This window comes from Muscardinus avellanarius (assembly GCF_963383645.1).
Source record: "Muscardinus avellanarius genome assembly, chromosome: 6".
Lineage (NCBI taxonomy): Eukaryota > Metazoa > Chordata > Mammalia > Rodentia > Gliridae > Muscardinus > Muscardinus avellanarius.
In genome coordinates, this window is record NC_137791.1 from 53,053,586 (window position 1) to 53,072,675 (window position 19,090).

At 38.0% G+C, this 19,090-nt stretch overlaps 1 protein-coding gene across 1 annotated transcript in view; it reads right to left on the reverse strand.

The window, feature by feature from the left end:
* Positions 1-18,419, reverse strand: part of LOC308264038 (uncharacterized protein C4orf17) — a gene marked incomplete at both ends in the record, with an annotated part of 56,385 nt that extends 37,966 nt beyond the window's left edge. The window contains one exon of the mRNA XM_080697185.1: positions 18,296-18,419. Coding sequence (XP_080553311.1) covers positions 18,296-18,419 — 124 coding nt within the window. The remainder of the gene's footprint in view (positions 1-18,295) is intronic.
* Positions 18,420-19,090: the final 671 nt, after the last annotated feature.

A 19,090-nucleotide genomic window follows, 5' to 3' on the forward strand; every position in this document is an offset into this window, starting at 1 on the left:
AGAAAGGGGGTGAGGCGTTTATATGAGATGAGTCAGAAGAGAAAGAGTCTTGCTTGGCATGGTAGGTGGAGACAGGAGGATCGCTTGTAATCCTTGAGAAGCTGAGACAGGAGGATCACAGGTTTGAAGCCAGCCTCAGTAACTTAGTGAGGCTTGTAGCAATTTAGCTAGACCCTGTTTCAAAATAAGGAATAAAAAATAGAGATGAGGTGTAGCTTGGAGGTAGAATGCCCCTGGGTTCAATCCCCAGTTCCAAAAAGAAAGGAGGAGAAGGAGGAGGAGGAGGAGGAGGAGGAGGAGGAGGAGGAGGAGGAGGAGGAGGAGGAGGAGAAGGACATACAAATTTGAAAATACTTGGCCTATAGATAATATTCAAAATTTGTGAGTGAATGCATTTGCCTAGGATTCCAGTATATATTTTAAAAAGAAAATGGCCAAGCATTGAGCTTTGAGGGACTCAGTTTCACTGCAAACCAGAGAATAAGGCTGAGTAGAAGCCTCAGAGTTAGAAGAAACTTTGAACATATAGTGTTGGAGAATTTAAATAAAATATGTAGGGTCAGAGAGGAAAGAAGGAAGGCAGGGAGACCGGGAAAGAGTAAAGAAGGGTTGGTGAGCTATGCTGAATGCTGTGAAAGGTCAAGATGGACTTAAGCAGAGTGTGCAATGTCTTTAGTTTTCTTTTGCTAACAGCGCCCACATAGATGCTTACTCACTGTCCTCCCCTTATCTCCCACTCTGCAGCCCCTGCAGCCGCACTCTGGATCGGACCCCTTCCCCTTGCCACAGTGACTGGTTGTCTGAACCACAGCTGCCTGTCTGTGCAAGCCATTCTCCTGCCCATGGGGATGGCATATTTGGAGATGGCATGTCACTTGATGTGTGCTGCTAAAATGTGAAGAGATTTCTGCTGGCATCAGCTGGGCAAGGAGCGAGTGTGGTGAGCAGATGTGAAGCTCAGAACCAATGTGGCCACTGTGACAGAGCCAACCAGTTCCTGGATGAGGTGACTGAGGCATAAAAGAAAGAAGGTTGCTTCTGGCACTGGTGGGCCATCAAATAAAATGAAGCCCACCTTACTGCTGGCTTTCCAGTGACTTGAGTCAATAGATCTTTTCTGCTGTACAATTCAATCCAGTTTGGTTTGTTTCTCTGTTGCTTTCGACTGTGACTATTCTGATTCTGCTAACTGGCTTGGTTAAAATAAGAATGATGATAACATCAGCGAGCAGAGCACAGCATATATGAAATGAACTGTGAAGAAGCCAGGCTGCAGCAGGCAGAAGAGCAGTTCAGGCTGAAGAAACAAAAGCCATGAATCTGGGCATCTCTTTTAATTGTTAAAGAATATAACTTTCTTAGCATGATATGCAGAGCCTTTCTAAATCTGACCTCTTATCCACTTCTCCACTCTGATCCCAATTATTCCTCCCTTCATCGCACCCCAACGTGCGTCACAACACGCATGTCAACCTTCTTCTACTCTTTCCTTATGTTCTTTGATGGACTGACACTCTGTTCCCTTCCCTCTCTTGTCATTATATTTAACCACAATGTAGTTAATATTATTATCATTTTATAGAGTAGCTTGACCAGCCAGGCAGTGCAGATCCTCAGGACAGGCTTTTGCCTATATTTTTTTTTATTTCAAATAAATGTTTGTTTAGTAAATGAATGTATAGATGACTGAATAAACAGATGATCAGTGTTTGTGTCTCTAATATGGATTCTACATCGATGACCTCTAATGTGCGTCTATACTTCTGGCTTCTCATTTGAGATCCAGTCACAGATTTCCACTTGGATGCCTGGTCTTTCTGCACAGATGGTATGTTTGCTGCTGAAATCATGTTATCATCTGACTAGAATGTGAGATCCATGAGAGTAGGAAATTCGTCTCTACCTTTCTATTTCCCACACAAAAAAGAGGAGTGGAGATGTAGCAGAGATTAAATAAATATCTGTTGAGTGAGATGATATCACTTCTGTCTCCGCTTCCCTTATCTTATCCGAGAGACACATTGAAGGGCATTCTTGTTTGATTTGTTGTTGTTCTTCACACCCTATGAATCAGTTTCCAGGATCCCTTATTTTTTTCCCTACAAACTCTCCCAGCCTCCTGGATCCACCATTGCTTAGCCCCATTGCACAGCAGAGATAGATGCCTGATCTGCTGGGTCTGGACAGAGGCACAGCCCCCAAAGGCCTGGGGGGGGGGTCCTGCATTCCAAGACCCCTCAGGCCTTTGTCCAACACAGGATGGCTCATTTTTACCAAGACAGTGGCTTCTTTTTTTCCCACCTAATATGAGATTTATTACAAGGAATTGGTCCATGACATTATATGAGTATGGAGACAAAATCCTATGACCTGCAAACTGGAGACAAAAGAAAGTCAGCGGTATGACTGAGCCTGAGTCTGAAGGCCTGAAAACCAAGGGGCCTACTGTGCAAATAGAATTCTGAAGGCATAAAAGGTAAAGTGAAATGTCCTATCTCAATAGCAAGGAGAAAGAAAGGGACATGTTCTTTTTCTGCCTCTGTTCTATTAAGGCCTTTCAAGATATGATACAGCACTCATTCATATTGGGTAGGACCATCTACTTTACTGAATCCACTGATTCACATACTTCTCTGCAAACATCCTCAGACACATCCAGATGTCTTGGCATACATTGATCCGCTCAACTTGACACATAAAATTAACTATGATAAATCTTATAGCTCAGGTTTATGTCTCATGTCTCCTTCTTTTCTATACAGAAAATCTCTCCTTAGGAATTTCCCATTTGATGATGTCTAAATAGCATTAATAGACTCAAACCCCAAATAGGACAATAAGGAAAAAATTTTGAGTTTCAAATATACATATCCTACTGTCTCCTCATCATCTTTCCCTGTAAATATCACAATTCACTAATAAAAAATAGCTTACCAAATATATAATATATAGGCTATTTATTATTAGCACATTGTATTTATACATCATAATGGGGTAAAAAACTTGTGTAGACATAAATGCACACATCACCCGGGCAGCCCTCACCCAGTCCCCACCTCACTCCCTCCCCATCCCTCCCTTCCATGCTTGGTTTACTGTTTGATTTCAATATGAATAAGTACATCATGTGCTTTAAAGAGTTTCCTTCGCCCTCCCCCATCCCCACAGTTAGGTTGCCTTATTTGCTCCTCTATAGAATCTCCCTTTTCACCTGGAGTTCCTCCTATGACCCCTTTCCTTTCACCCTAGCTTTCACATATTAAGGAAGGCATCCAATTCCTTACTTTTTGTAACTGACTAATCTCGCTTAGCATAATGTCCTCAAGATCCATCCATTTCCCTGTAAATACCACAATTGTATTTTTTTTATGGCTGAGTAAAATTCCATTGTGTACATATCCCACAGTATTGTAATCCATACATCTTTTGATGGACATCTTGGCTGGTTCCATAGTTTGGTTATGGTGAATTGTGCAGCTATGAATGTAGATACACATGCATTAGTTTGGTAGTTTGGTTTACTTTCTTTTGGGTAGATACCCAGAAGTAGTATTGCTGGATCAAATGGTAGATTTGTTCCTATTCTTCTGAGGATTCTCCATACTGTTTTCCAAAGTGGTTGCACTAATTTGCAGTCCCACAAACAATGTTTTAGAGTTCCCACTTCTCCGCACCCTTGCCTACATTTGTTGTTTGTGTTTTGAATGATTGCCATTCTAGTTGGAGTTAGGTAAAATCTCAGGGTAGTTTTTGTTTGCATCTCTCTGATTGCCAATGATGTCAAGCATTTTTTCATGCATTTATTGGCCATTTGAATTTCTTCATTCGTGAAGTGTCTATTTAGTTCGCTTGCCCATTTTTTGATCAGATGATTTGTTTTCTTAGTGTTGAGTTTCTTGAGTTCTTTGTATATTCTAGATATTAGTCCTCTATCAGAGGGGTAGGTGGCAAAAATCTTTTCCCATTCTGTTGGCTCTCAATTGAGGTTCTTGACAGTTTCCTATGCTGAACAGAAGCTCTTCAGTTTCATGCAATTCCACATATCGATTCACCTTTTAGTTGGTTGTGCTTTTGGGGTCTTGAAAAAGTTTTTATCTGTGCCTATGTGTTGCAGTGTTGTACTTATGTCATCTTCAAGGAGCCTTAAGGTCTCTGGTCTAATTTCCAAGTCTTTGATCCATCTTGAATTGACTCTTGTGCAGTGTGAGAAAGTGGGATTAATTTCCAATTTTCTGCATATGGTTAACCAGTTTTGCCAACACCATTTGTTGAACAGGCTATCTTTTTTCCAGTGTATGTTCTTGGCCCTTTGTCAAAAATCAATTGGCTGAAAGTGTGTGGACTTGTTTCTGGGTCTTCTATTCTGCTTCATTGGTATGTTTTTGTTTTGTGCCACCACCATGCTGTTTTTATTACAATGGCATTGTACTATGGTTTAAGTCAAGTATTGTGACTCCTCCTGCATAGTTTTTTTTGCTGAGAACTAATTTGGCTATTCTGGGCTTTTTGTGATTCCAAATAAATTTAAGGATTTTTCTATGTCTGTGAGGAATGATCTTGGTAATTTAATGGGCATTGCTTTGAATCTGTAGATCACTTTTGGAAGGATGGCCATTTTAATGATATTGGTTCTGCATATCCATGAACATGGCAGATCTTTCCATCTTCTAAGATCTTCTTCAGTTTATTTTTTCAATGTTTTATAATTTTCTTTGTAAGGATCTTTTGCCTCCTTGGTTAAGTTTATTCCTAAGTATTTTATTTTTTTGTGGGTGATCCCAAATAGAAGTGTTTTCTGAAAGTCTTTTTCGGTGTATTTATGCTTGGTGTATAGAAAAGTTACTGATTTTTTAAGATTGATTCTGTATATGGACAATTTGCTGAATTTGTTGATTAGTTCTATAAGCCTTTTGGTTGAGTTTGTTGGGTTTTCTAAATATAGTATCATGTCATCTGCAAATAGTGAAAGTTTGAGTTCTTTTGTTCCTATTTGTACTCCTTTGATTTCCTTTTCTTGCCTTATTGCTCTGGTTAAGAGTCTCAAGTACTATATTGAAGAGAAGTGGTGATAATGGACATTCTTGTCTTGTTCCTGTTTTTAGGGGGAATTCTCAAAGTTTTTCTCCATTTAATATGATTTGGCTGTGGGCTTATTGTAGATTGCCTTTATGGTATTGAGATATATTCCTTCTATTCTGATTCTCTGCAGTGCTTTTTATCATAAATGGATGTTGAATTTTATCAAATACTTTTTCAGCATCTATTGAAATGATCATGTGATTTTTGTCTTTGATATTATTTATATGATGAATTACATGGATTGATTTTCATATGTTGAACCAGCCTTGCATCCCTGGGATTAACCCTATCTGGTCAGGATGTATGATTTTCTTTATGTGTTATATATATATATTTAATTGGTGCACTGTATTAATACATCATAGTGGGATACAAACTTTTGTAGACATACATGCACACATCGCCCAGTCAGCCCCCACCCGATCCCCACCCAATTCTCTCCCCATCCCTCCTTCCCATGCTTGGCTTAGTGGTTGACATCTAGTATTATAGCAATTTATCCAAAATTAAAAATGATAATCTCACATAACAGTTTCATTTGTCTGATACCAAGCTTTTGATGACTTAAAGATAACATTTCAATATTTCTTTTTGCTTTCTTTCTTACCAGAGAATATTTTTTTCTGTTTTTTTAGGTGAAACTATCATATATTCATATATTTATTTTTCAGAAAAAAATCTATCCTAATATGGAATATGAATTCTAGATACCCAAAACGATCTTGAAAAAGAACAAAGCTAGCAGATATATATTTTCTGATTTCAAACCATATAAAGCTACAATAATTAAAACAGTGTAGTACTGTTCTAAAGGCAGCTATATAAACCATTGGAGTTAAATACAAGCCTAGAGCTAAATTCTTCCCTATATTGTCAAGTTATTTTTGACAAGGTTTCCACGAACATTTGGTGGTGGAAATAATAATCTTTTAACTAAATATTGTTGAAAAATAATAATTACATGGAAAAGAATAAAATTGGCCTCTTACCTAATCCCACATACAAGTATTAACTCAAAATAGATAAAAGACCTAAATATAAATCTTAAGACTATAAACTTTCAGAAGAAAATCTGGGTCATAAAACCTCACAACATTGAAATTGGCAGTGATTTCTTGGATATGATTTCAATGGCACAGGCAACAGAAGAATATACAAACTCCCTAAAAAATAAAAAAAAATATTGTATATCCAAAGACAATGTAAACAGAGTTAAAAGTTCCTAATAGAATTGGATAAAATATTTCCAAATGCTATATCTGAAGGTATATTAATATTCCAAGTAGGAATCCTAAAAATTAACAACAATAAAGGCAAACAATACAATTTAGAGATAGGTAAAAGACTAACATAAAGAATCTCCACAGATAACCAATCTTAGTTGTCTGTTGGATGGAAAATCTTGTTTCTCTTTTGAATGTGTGTTACTAGTATTTTGTTTGGCAGTATTGCATCCAAATTCATCAAAGATACAGGCTTGTAGTTTTCCTTCCTTAAATTGTCATTATTTGGTTTGGGTATTAATGTGATGTTGGATTCATAGAATGTATTTGGGAGAATTCCATTTTTTTCTATTTCATAAAATAGATTGAGGAGTATTGCTATTAGCTCTTCTATAAAAGTTTTATAGAATTCACTTGGGAAACCTACTGGTCATGGGCTTTTCTTTGATGGTAGACTCTTTTTTGCCGTTTCAATCTCTTTGATTGTTATTGGTTGGTTTAAGTGTACTATATCTTTTTGACTCAGTTTAGGAAGGTTGTATTTCTCTATAAAATTGTCAATTTCCTAGATTTTTCATTTTGTAGGAGTATAGTTTTTCAAAGTAGTTTCTGATAATCGTCTGGATTTCTACACTGTCAATAGTAATATCTCCCTTTTCTTATCTTCATAATTTGGGTTTATTTTATCTTTTTTTTAGTTAGGTTGGCTAGTGGTTTGTCTATGTGTTAATTTTTCGAGAAACCAGCTTTTGGTTTTGTTGATTTTCTGTATTGTTTTTTTTCCCTCTACTTCATTAATTTCTGCTCTGATTTTAATAGTTTCCTGTCTTCTACAGGCTTTGGGGTTAGATAGTTTCTGTTTTTCAAGGGCTTTGAGGTGTGTCAGTTTATTTATTTGATGATTTTTTATTTTTCTTATGTGAGCACTCAGTGCTATACATTTTCCTCTTAATACTGCCTTCAAAGTGTCCCAGAGGTTTTGATATATTGTATCTTTATTTTTGTTTGTTTCTAGAAATTTCTTGATTTCTCTTCTTACATCTTCTAAGACCCATTCTTCATTCAGAAGGGTGGTGTTTAGCCTCCATATGCTCATGTGGTTTCTTTGGGTCTTTTTATAGTTGATTTCTAACTTCATTCCATGATGGTCTAAAAAGACACAGGGAAGTATGTCACATATTTTGAATTTGCTATTGCTCACTTTGTGGCTCAGGATCTAATGGATTTTGGAGAAGGTTCTGTGAGCAGCTGAGAAAAATGTTTACTCCACTGTAGCTGGGTGAAATATTCTATATATGTCCAACAGGTCCATTTGATTAATGGTGTTCTTTAGTTCTGAGCCATCTTTACTGACCTTTTGTCTAGAAAATTGGTCTAATGGTGTGAGAGGGGTGTTGAAGTCTCCAAGAATTATTATATTGGAATTTATATCTGGTTTAATGTCACAGAGAGTTTGTTTTATGAAAGTAGCTGTACTAATATTTGGGGCATAAATGTTGATTATTGTTATTTCCTCTTGTTGGATTGTTCCTTTTACAAGTAAAAATTGCCCTTCTTTGTCTCTTCTAATAAGGTTGGGCTTGAATTCTAACTTGTCTGATATCATAGTTGCTACTCCTGCTTGTCTTCAAGTTCCATTGGATTACTTTGCTCCAGCCCTTTACCTTAAGTTTGTTTCTATCTTTACTTGTAAGGTGTGTTTCTTGCAAGAAGCAGTTAGATGGGTTGTTTTTTAATCCATTTTGCCAATTTATGTCTTTTTCTTGGGGAGTTGAGGTCATTTACATTCAGTGTGATTATTGAGAGATGATTTATAATTCTTAACATGTAAAGATTTTATTTCAGTTTGAAATATTGTTTGTTCTCTGCTTAGTTGTCTGCTGGATGGAAGCTCTTGTTTCTCTGATTCTGGCTTGTATTACTTATTTCTTCTTTGTAGTTAATCTGAGTCTTTTTTTCTTTCTTTCTTTCTTTCTTTCTTTCTTTCTTTCTTTCTTTCTTTCTTTCTTTCTTCTCTTTCTTTCTTTCTTTTTCTTTTCTTTTTTTTTTTGGTGGTACTGGGGTTCCTGGAAGCCCTTCTGCCTTCGGGCTACACTCCCAGACCTATTTTTATATTTTTATTTGGAAACAGGGTCTCTTAAGCCAGTGCAGCTGGCTTCAAACCTCCCAAGCACGGGGATTACAAGTGTGCACCACCACGCCTGGCTGAGTTTTTTCTCTAGTGCTGGTTTTGAAGACATCAATTCCTTCAGTTTCTGTTTGTCATGGAAGCTTCTTATTTCCCCATATATTTTGAAAGATAATTTTGCTGGGTAGGAATTTTTTGGCTGGAAGTTGTTTTCTTTCAGAGTTTGAAATGCATTATTCCAGGTCCTTCTGGCTTTCAAGACTTGATTTGGGAAATCTGGAGTGATTCTGATTAGTTTGCCTCTGAATGTCATTTGGCCTTTTGTTTTTGTTGTCTTTAAGATTCTCTCCTTGGCTGTTATATTGATCATTTTAACTATTATGTGATGTGGGGAATGTTTTCTCGAATCTTGTCTAAAGGAGTTCTATACATTTTCTGAACCTGTGTATTGGCCTCTTGCTCTATGTTTTGAAATTTTTCTGCTATTACTTTTTTAAGAGATTGTTGATACCTTTGTTTTCACTTTCTTTTCCCTCCTCTATGCCAAAATTCTTAAGTTAACTCTTTTAATATAGGTTCATATTTCTTCAATGTCCAATTGCTCTTGATGAATTATTTTTTCTATGTTATAAAGTATGTGTTCATTTTTGGAGTGATCATCTTCTAGGAGTGAGATTCTATTCTCCATGTGATCTAATTGATTGGTTATGGTTTGCATTGATTCCTTTACTTCAATGATTGCATCCTTTATTTCTTTCAGACTCTCTCTAAATTATTTTCTAAAATCCTGAATTATTTATACAGTTACATTCCTGATTTGATCTTCTGGAAATCTCTGCATTTCTGTGTTATCAGGTTCTGTTATTGTGGGCTTGTGAGAGTGCATTGCTCTGTTGTTGTTCCTCCTTCCCATGATTTCAGACATTTGTACCTGTTGCTTTTGATAGATTTCTCTCAGTCTTTAGGTGTCAGCTGGTATATTCAAGAGCAAGTTGTGTTCAACAGTGAAGGTTCAGTAATTTATTGTTCTCTGGATCTCTGGGGGGTGTGGTAATCTCTGCCACCACCACTCCTTCCCTGAGTCATATCGCAAAGTCTCAGACCCAGGGAGTTTGTCACAGCTGCGCCATACTCTGAGGGTGCCAGGCTGGGGGCTATCCTTCAGGGAACTAGGGTGAAGTAATTTCTGCCACCCCTACTCCTGCACTGCATTGAACTGTTAGATCTCAGACCCAGAGAGTTTATCTAAGCTGGTTGAGTACCTAAGGGTGCAATGCTGAGATATCTCCTCTAGGGGCCGAAATTTCACTTAGGATTATAGTGGCACTGGCCTGGTGCTTTTGCTGGAGCTTTTGTGGGCATGGTGAACTCACTGCTGCTGATGGCAATATGGAGTCACTGCCATACCCTCGGCCATGAGGCTAGCATATCTCCCCTCTGTTTTTGAGCTCCCCTCTGAATCCCTGGAGACTGTGATGGGCTTGGCCGCTGAAAATGTTAGCTTATCTACATGCTGAAAAAAATTGCTGAATTACATCTGACTGGACTGCAACTGGTTGCTATAGCTTTTCCTCCCTGGAGTCTGGTTTTATGAGGCAAGATGGTGTCGGTGCAGCAGCCACCGACACGGCGGGCTGGTTTCTTTTCTGCTTCTCTGGTTGTTCTAGTCTTTTTCTTTTCTGTCTCTTGTATTTTCAAGACAGTGGTTTCTAATCACTCTTTTTTTGTCACCTCAGGAATATGACACATTTTTATCTGACAAGGGCATGCTATCACAGAGTTCTTATTTAGGACCTGATAACAGCTTTCTTAGGAATAAGAATCTCAGGAATAGGTATAAGGATCTATTGATTAAGCCCAACAGCTGAGTTTGATACACTCCTATATGTGTGTATGTGTGTAGGGGTCTCACAGTGAACATAGCTGATTAGTTTATTCTATCAATTCTTCTTTTATTTTGTATATTTCATAACCTTAAGAAATCTTTTCAAACATCATTCCTTCTTCTTTTTGTTTTTTCTAGAACCCAAAATATATGTGAAAAGGGTATACATTCTTATTCTTTAATCCAAGATAAGTTGGGAGGAGATATTGTCACTAATGTCTAATTTCCAATAAATCTCTTGAATAAAGTCTAATTAAAAGGAAGAAAGGTTTTTTTTTTTTTCTTCAAAATGGCGACTGAGGGACACAGCACTTCTCAGTAGCTGAAGCAAATAAAGTTTAAATACTTAGAAAGCAGTGTCTTAATCAACAAAATAAATACATACCAGGAAGCAAAACACATCCAGGTACCTCAGCGGAACCCTGAACTTGAAGAAGAAGAACAAAGATTGGACACCAGACCAGCTGCAGATACAATCGGAACGCTGATCGGAATGCCGATCGGCGGGCTGCTTTTGCAGCTGCCCGAGGAGCTGCCTGCCCGATATTACCGCGGCAAGATAATCCGGGACTAAAAACGGACTTAGGACTGCATCTTAAGCAGCGAGCAGCACCACATCAGAATTCTGTGTGCTCACCAGCGACCGGATCACAACTGCATAGAGACTCCCACGGATTCCTGCACCAAGTCAGGTACCTGAGGGTGCCCTGGTAAGTTGGGGTCCTAGCGTGTGCGCAGATCCAACCCCCCAGCATGGGCCCAAGCCTCAGAACTGAGCACTCTCCTCGCGCACCTTGCCTGCGCCACGGTCCCCTGCTAGTAGTCAGTGCCTGTACCACTGCCACCCCTAAATTGGAGCCTGCTTGTGTGTCTAACCCCTGCCACCTTGCCAGAGCCTGCCTTCCAGGCTGCGAAAGCCCTGTGTGACCCGGAAATCTCCTTGGGGCACCCCCAGCTTCTAAGTCCCGCGGGAGGCTGAGACCATTGCTGAACACCACGCACTGGACCCTTGAGCACCTACCCTGCACCCCTGGCCCACCGCTGGGTGTTCCCACCCTCCTGGTAGCCAGATGCTTAGTTCTAAGCGAGAACACAGCTCAATACACCTTGGAAGAGCATACCAGCAGCAATAGACAGCTGCATCCACTCTCACTTGGGTCCAGTATTAGCAGCGCATCCAGCCTGCACTCTTAGAATAGGCAGAGCTCTGGCAGTAAGTGTGGGCATCCAGGAACCAGCATCCATTTGCCCAGGGTACATCTTGGGACCACACCGGCTAGCCCAGCTGGAATTTCCAGAGACACAAGAAAATCCATCGGGCCACAATATCTGCACAGGACCTCAGGTGGAGGTTCCAATTATACTTTGGTCATTCTCCACCCCTGCTGTAGGGAAGCACAGGCTGGAGGCTAGGGTGTGAGTGCAGAGGTGCTAACCACAGGTTAGAATTTCGCAGAACCTGTGAATTGTACAGAATCAAATAACAATGAAACCAGACATCCGGACACATAAACCTAAAGCAGCTAAAGGAGAGAAAGGTGTCCAAACACCCAGAGTGACCTAAGAAGATAAAAATAGAGTACAAAGAAAACTAAGAGACATCGGCTGGTATTCTGAAAGCTACCAAAGCAATCAGATACGAACATATTATATGGACCTGACCCCATATGCGTAAATAAGGAGGACTGTTTGTTTTTTAATGTGGATGTTGTTTTATTTTGCTTTTACATTGCTTTTGTTTTGGTATGGTTATTGCTGTTTTATTTTTTTTCTTTTAACCCACACTTCTTTTACTTTAACTTGTTGTTATATATATATATATATATATATATATATATATATATATATATATATATATATACACACATTGGATAGTTTGCCTTATTTATTTCACACAGCTGCTAGTTCCTTTCATTTTATTCTTGTTCTTTTTTCCTCTTTCTTCCTCTTTCCTTTCTTTTTTTTCATTCTCCTCCTTTGATTGGTTTTCCTTCCTTTTTCTTGGATTTCATAATAATCTTGGTATCTTGTGTGGATTCTTTTTTTTTTTATGTCTGTCTGCTCCTTCCATCAGCCCTATTTACAAACCTTCCCACACTAACCTACATACTTTTCTCCCCCCAAACTTTTCCCCATAATATACCTCCTGGTTTAATAGTCAAAGTATTTCTTATATCCATAATTACTCTACTAACGACAAGAGTCCTAGTAGTTAACTCTCTCTCTTTCCTAGCAAGTTATTACCTTATCACACTTAAAGTCTTTCTCAACGTAACATATCCTCTACCTAATCCGACTCCTTTACCAATCACCCCAGCTCCTCACACATCACCCACCCTCAACACTGGAAAGGCTCTGCTGACTAGCCAATACCCCCAAACTCCTAATATTAAGATTTGACTAAGCACATTACTCACGAACGATGGGTAGAAATCAGAAAAACAGGACAGAGAATGCTATAAATATGAGAACCAGGAATTATGAAGAGACAGCAGAAATCACAAATACTGACCTACTAGAAATGCAAGAAGGGGAGTTCAGAATCTTGATGTTCAATATGATGAAAGGATTTAAAACAAGTATAGAGGAGGTTAAAGGTGAATTAGAAACACTAAAAAAGAATCAGAAAGAGGTCTGGAATGAAATGAAAGAGGCAATAAGTGAAATGAAGACAGCAATAGAAAAAAATTCTGGAAGATTAGATGAAATGGAAAACAGAATATCAATATTAGAAGATAGTACATCCCAAACCGAAAACACAGTCAGCGATATACAGAAATCTTTACAGCAACAAAACCTAAACATCCAGCAATTATGGGATAATATGAAGCGCCCTAATTTACGGATAATAGGCATTGAGGAAGGGATAGAGGTACAGACCAAGGGCATCTGTAATATCTTCAAGGAAATAATCTCAGAGAATTTTCCAAATATGGAAAGAGACTTGAATCTTCAAGTCCAGGAGGCATACAGAACTCCACTGAGACAGGACCAAAGAAAAACCACTCCACGCCACATAATAAGCAAATTGACCAGCATAGAGTCCAAGGAAGGAATCTTAAAAGCAGTGAGAACAAAAGGATGGGTGACATATAGAGGCAAAACAATAAGAATCACCCCAGACTATACAACCCAGGTCAGGAATGCTAGGAGAGACTGGTACGAAGTGATTCAGACCCTGGAAGAAAATAACTTCCAACCAAGGCTCATCTATCCAGCAAAACTACTATTCAAGATCAATGGGGAAATCAAAGTCTTTCAGGATAAACAGAATCTCAAAAAATTCATGAATTCAAAGCCAACACTAGAGAAAATTCTTAAAGAAATAAACCATAAGGAAGAAAAAAGAAGCAGACTTCAGAATCAGAGAAGAGAGGAAGTTAATAAGTGGGCCATTTAAGTAAAGAAGAAAGATCACATCACCCAAGAGTAGACAGAACACAAAATGGCAGAAAACAAAAATCATATTTCAATAATATCTCTTAATGTCAAAGGACTTAACTCACCAATCAAAAGACATAGACTGGCAATGTTGATTAGGAAACATAATCCAAATAAATATATGCTGTCTGCAAGAAACTCACCTCACAGCCAAAGACATTCACAGGCTGAACGTGAAAGGATGGAAAAAGATATACCATGCCACAAGTGACCAAAAAAGAGCAGGGGTAGCAACCCTGATATCCAACAAAACAGACTTTAAACTAAAACACATCAAAAGAGACAAATCAGGGCACTTCCTTTTATTAAAAGGAACAATACACCAAGAAGATATAATGATAGTAAATATTTATGCCCCAAATATGGGTGCAACCACATTTGTAAAACAAACCCTTCTGGACATAAGATCCCAAGTAGACCCAAATACAATAATTCTGGGAGACTTTAATACACCTCTCACACCACTGGATCGATCTTCAAGGCAAAAGATGAGTAAAGACGCTTTAGAACTAAAGGAAACCATAAACCAAATGGACCTAATAGACGTTTTCAGAGTATTTCAACCAGGAACTACAGACAGAATACACTTTCTTCTCAGCAGCCCATGGAACCTTCTCCAAAATAGATCACATCCTGGGACACAAAGAAAATACCAGCAAATTCAAAAAATGTAATATAATTCCATGCGTCTTTTCAGACCACAATGGAATAAAAGTAGAAATCAACAACAGGAAACTCGAAAGGAAGTATTCAAATTCATGGAGAATGAATGATACACTATTGAATAATGAATGGGTAAGAGCAGAAATTAGGGAAGAAATAAAGAAATTTATGGAAACAAATGAAAACAGAGACACAACCTACCAAAACCTATGGGACACCATGAAGGCAGTATTAAGAGGAAAGTTTATTGCATTGAGTGCCCACATAAAAAGGACGGAGAACCACCAAGTAAAGAACCTAATGACACAACTCAAGGATCTAGAAATTCTGCAACAGTCTATTCCCAAAGCCAGAAGAAGACAAGAAATCATCAAAATTAGAGCAGAAATAAATGAAATAGAGAACAAAAAAAAAAATTCAAAGAATCAATAAAACAAACAGTTGGTTCTTTGAAAAGATTAATAGAATTGATAAACCCCTGGCCAACCTAACCAAAAGAAAAAGAGAATCAACTCAAATTATCAAAATTAGAAATGAAAAAGGAGATATCACCACAGATAGTGAAGAAATTCAAAATATTATCAGAAACTACTTTAAAAATTTATACTCCAATAGATTTGAAAACCTGGATGAAATTGACAGATTTCTAAGCACAGTTAACCTTCCTACACTCAGCCAAGAGGACATAGCAAGCCTAAACCAACCAATAACAACCAAAGAAATAGAAATGGCAATAAAAATTCTTCCACCAAAGAAAAGCCCAGGCCCAGATGGGTTCCCTGCTGAATTGTACAAAACCTTCAGTGAACAACTAATACCAATACTTCATAACATGTTCTGGGAAATTGAAAGAGATGGAACTCTTCCAAATTCCTTCTATGAGGCCAGTATCACATTAATCCCCAAACCAAATAAAGATACCTCAAGAAAGGAAAACTACAGACCAATATCCTTAATGAACATAGATGCAAAAATTCTAAACAAAATACTAGCTATACGCATTCAAAACTATATCAAGAGAATAATACACCATGACCAAGTCGGTTTCATCCCAGAAAAACAAGGCTGGTTCAACATACGCAAATCAATACATGTTATTCACCACATAAATAGAACCAAGAACAAAAACCACATCATCATAGCAATAGATGCTGAAAAAGCATTTGACAAAATCCAACACCCATTTATGTTAAAAACACTGCAAAAAATTGGGATAGAAGGAAAGTACTTCAACATCATCAAGGCAATATACTACAAACCCAAAGCCAATATTATATTGAATGGGGAAAAACTGCAAGAATTCCCGCTACAGTCAGGAACAAGACAAGGATGCCCACTATCACCACTTCTTTTCAATATAGTCCTTGAGACTCTTGCTGCAGCAATCAGACAAGAGAAGGAAATCAAAGGAATCCACATAGGAAGAGAGGAAGTAAAATTATCCTTATTCGCAGATGACATGATCCTTTATCTGGAAGACCCAAAGAACTCAACCAAAAGACTTCTGGAGCTGATTGACAAATTCAGCAAAGTCGCAGGTTACAAAATCAACCTAAAGAAATCAGTGGCCTTTCTTTATGCCAACAACGAATCCACAATGAAAGAAACAAAAACAACAATTCCATTCACTATAACCTCAAAACCAATAAAATACCTAGGAATAAACCTAACCCAAGATGTAAAAGACCTCTACAACAAAAACTATAAAACATTAAAGAAAGAAATAGAAGAAGACCTTGGAAGATGGAAAGATCTCCCGTGCTCATGGATAGGCAGAATAAATATCATCAAAATGGCCATTCTGCCAAAACTGATCTATAGGTTCAATGCAATTCCCATTAAAATACCAGTGACATTCTTCAGAGACCTAGAAAAATCAATCATGAACTTCATTTGGAGAAAGAAAAGACCTAGAATAGCCAAAGGAATTCTCAATAACAAGAAACACGCAGGAGGCATTACAATCCCAGACTTCAAACTATACTATAGAGCAATAGTAGTAAAAACAGCATGGTACTGGCACAAAAACAGATATACTGACCAGTGGATTAGAATAGAAGATACAGAAACAAACCCACACATCTTTAGTCAATTAATCTTTGACAAAGGGGCCAAACACATACGCTGGAGAAAAGACAGCCTTTTCAACAAGTGGTGCTGGGAGAACTGGCTATCCATTTGTAAAAAGATGAATCTAAACCCCTATATCTCACCTAACACAGGAATCAACTCAAGATGGATCAAAGACTTAGAAATTAGACCTGAGACTGTGAAGTTAGTAGAGGAGAACATAGGTTCAACACTACAACATATTGGCACAGGCAGTAACTTTCTCAACAAAACCTCCAAAGCTCAGGAAATTAAAGCAAGAATAAACAAGTGGGATAACATCAAACTAAAAAGTTTCTTCTCATCAAAGGAAACTATCAATAACCTAAAGAGGAAGCCTACAGAATGGGAAAGGATCTTTACCAGCCACCATTCTGATAGGGGGCTAATATCCAGAGTATACAAAGAGCTCAAAAGACTCTACACTAGCAAAACAAACAACCCAATCAAGAAATGGGCAAATGAACTAAATAGACACTTCACAAAAGAAGAGATACAAAGGGCCAATAGATACATGAAAAGATGTTCTTCATCACTGGCCATCAGGGAGATGCACATCAAAACTACACTGAGATTCCATCTAACCCCAGTCAGAGTAGCAAGCATAAAGAAATCAAACAACAACAAATGCTGGCGAGGATGTGGGGAAAGAGGAACTCTTTTACACTGTTGGTGGGAGTGCAAACTAGTTCAGCCACTATGGAGATCTGTGTGGAGATTCCTAAGAAAGGTGGGAATAGATCCACCATATGATCCAGCTATACCACTCCTGGGTATCTTTCCAAAGGGGTTGAATTCAGAGAAATACAGCAACATATGCATACCTATGTTCATAGCAGCACAATTTGTAATAGCCAAAATATGGAACCAACCCAGATCACCATCGACAGATGAATGGATAGCAAAACTGTGGGAAATACACACAATGGAATTCTATTCAGCCATAAAGAAGAACAAAATTATATCATTTGCAAGAAGATGGAAAGCCCTGGAGAGCATCATCTTAAGTGAGATCAGCCAAGCACAGAAGGAGAAGATACACATGTTTCCTCTAATATGCCCAAACTAGAAAACACAAAGGATACCAGCGGGACTCCAGATATTAAGAGGGGAAATACTAGCTAAGTTTGAATGGAAAGATAGGAGAGGAAGAAGGCCGATCTTGATAAATGAGGGTCTACACCTGAACATGTGTAAAATTATGAATAAGACATGGTTAACCTGGACAACCATTGGTGGGAGGGGGGAAGAGAAAACGGGGGTGAGGGGGAGGGCACCAAATATAGTGTAAATGTATACTATTTATGTTCAATTAAAAATTGTTTAAAAAAAGGAAGAAAGGTGGAATGGAAGAGCAGAGAGAGGGAAAAGAAGAAAAATATTAGGGAGAGAAGAAGCAAAAAACATATGCTTCCTTAGGGCTGACTCAGCATGTCAGTGCTGTGCACATAAATATTAAAATACTTTTAAACTAATTGGACAATACTGCTTTGACCCTAATCAGTGGTTCTGCCTGTCCTGGCCACACTGGTCCCTCTCCAGGCTTCTGCCTAGCAATCCAGCAGTCCAAGGGCTAATGTCTGGCAGCAAGTGGGCTGGCAGAGTTATACTTCAACTCCAGTGCTGCCAATGGGGCCCGGTGCAGAGTGCCCATTCCTTTCCAGGGGTTCAACATTTTGGATAACTACTTTGTGTTTACCCATCAAAATCATCAAGTAGCCCAAGGGTGGAGGAGAGAGACACATTCTAGTACCTTGGTTCCCTTACCTTTGATGTGGCAGACTCTTCTGGGATGAGGGGTGTGCCTGACTAGAAAGCAACCTCCATTTCTAGCCATGATGTGGCTGCCTTTGGTCTCAAACTGAAAAGGGGACTTGAGGCTCTCATTCATGGTGTGCTGCCCTTTCCTTCTCCACTGTTGCCACAAAAGGTTTTGGGATCTAAATGGATTCACTTCACTTCCAGCTGTGCTCAGACCCTGAAATCACAGAATGACAACTGTCCTGACAAGAGGTTTTTGATATTTTTTCTTACATCAAACATTTTTCTATCATTATTTTTTGCATTGAATTATTTCTCAGATCAAAACAACAGACTGTTTTACTTTCAGACCAGATTTCTGTAAACACTGCAAACAATATAGGCATGAATAGAAAACAAAAAATGTATTTCCCTGCAAAAACAAGTGTTTGTAAAAAATATAAAGTATATGCTATTTTATTTGTATTTAAAGTCATTTTGTTGGCCCAACAACAACAAATACATGATTATTAACAGTTTTGATTTAGTAAACTTAAATGATGGCTTTAAAAGAAAATATACAAAAATGTGTTTTATATTAAATTAACTTTAAATGAGGACATTTCCTATTGTACATAAGAAAACTAACATCTTAAATTTGCAATATTTGAGAAGATGAAAAAACCTGAAGGAGAAAAAAATCACAAAGAATAATAGTACATCTACAGATGATAAGCTGGAGAGCTTTTGTCATATTGTTGCTTGCAATATTTTTTAATATTTAATGTTTTTAATAATTCACCAGCTATTTATTAGACACCT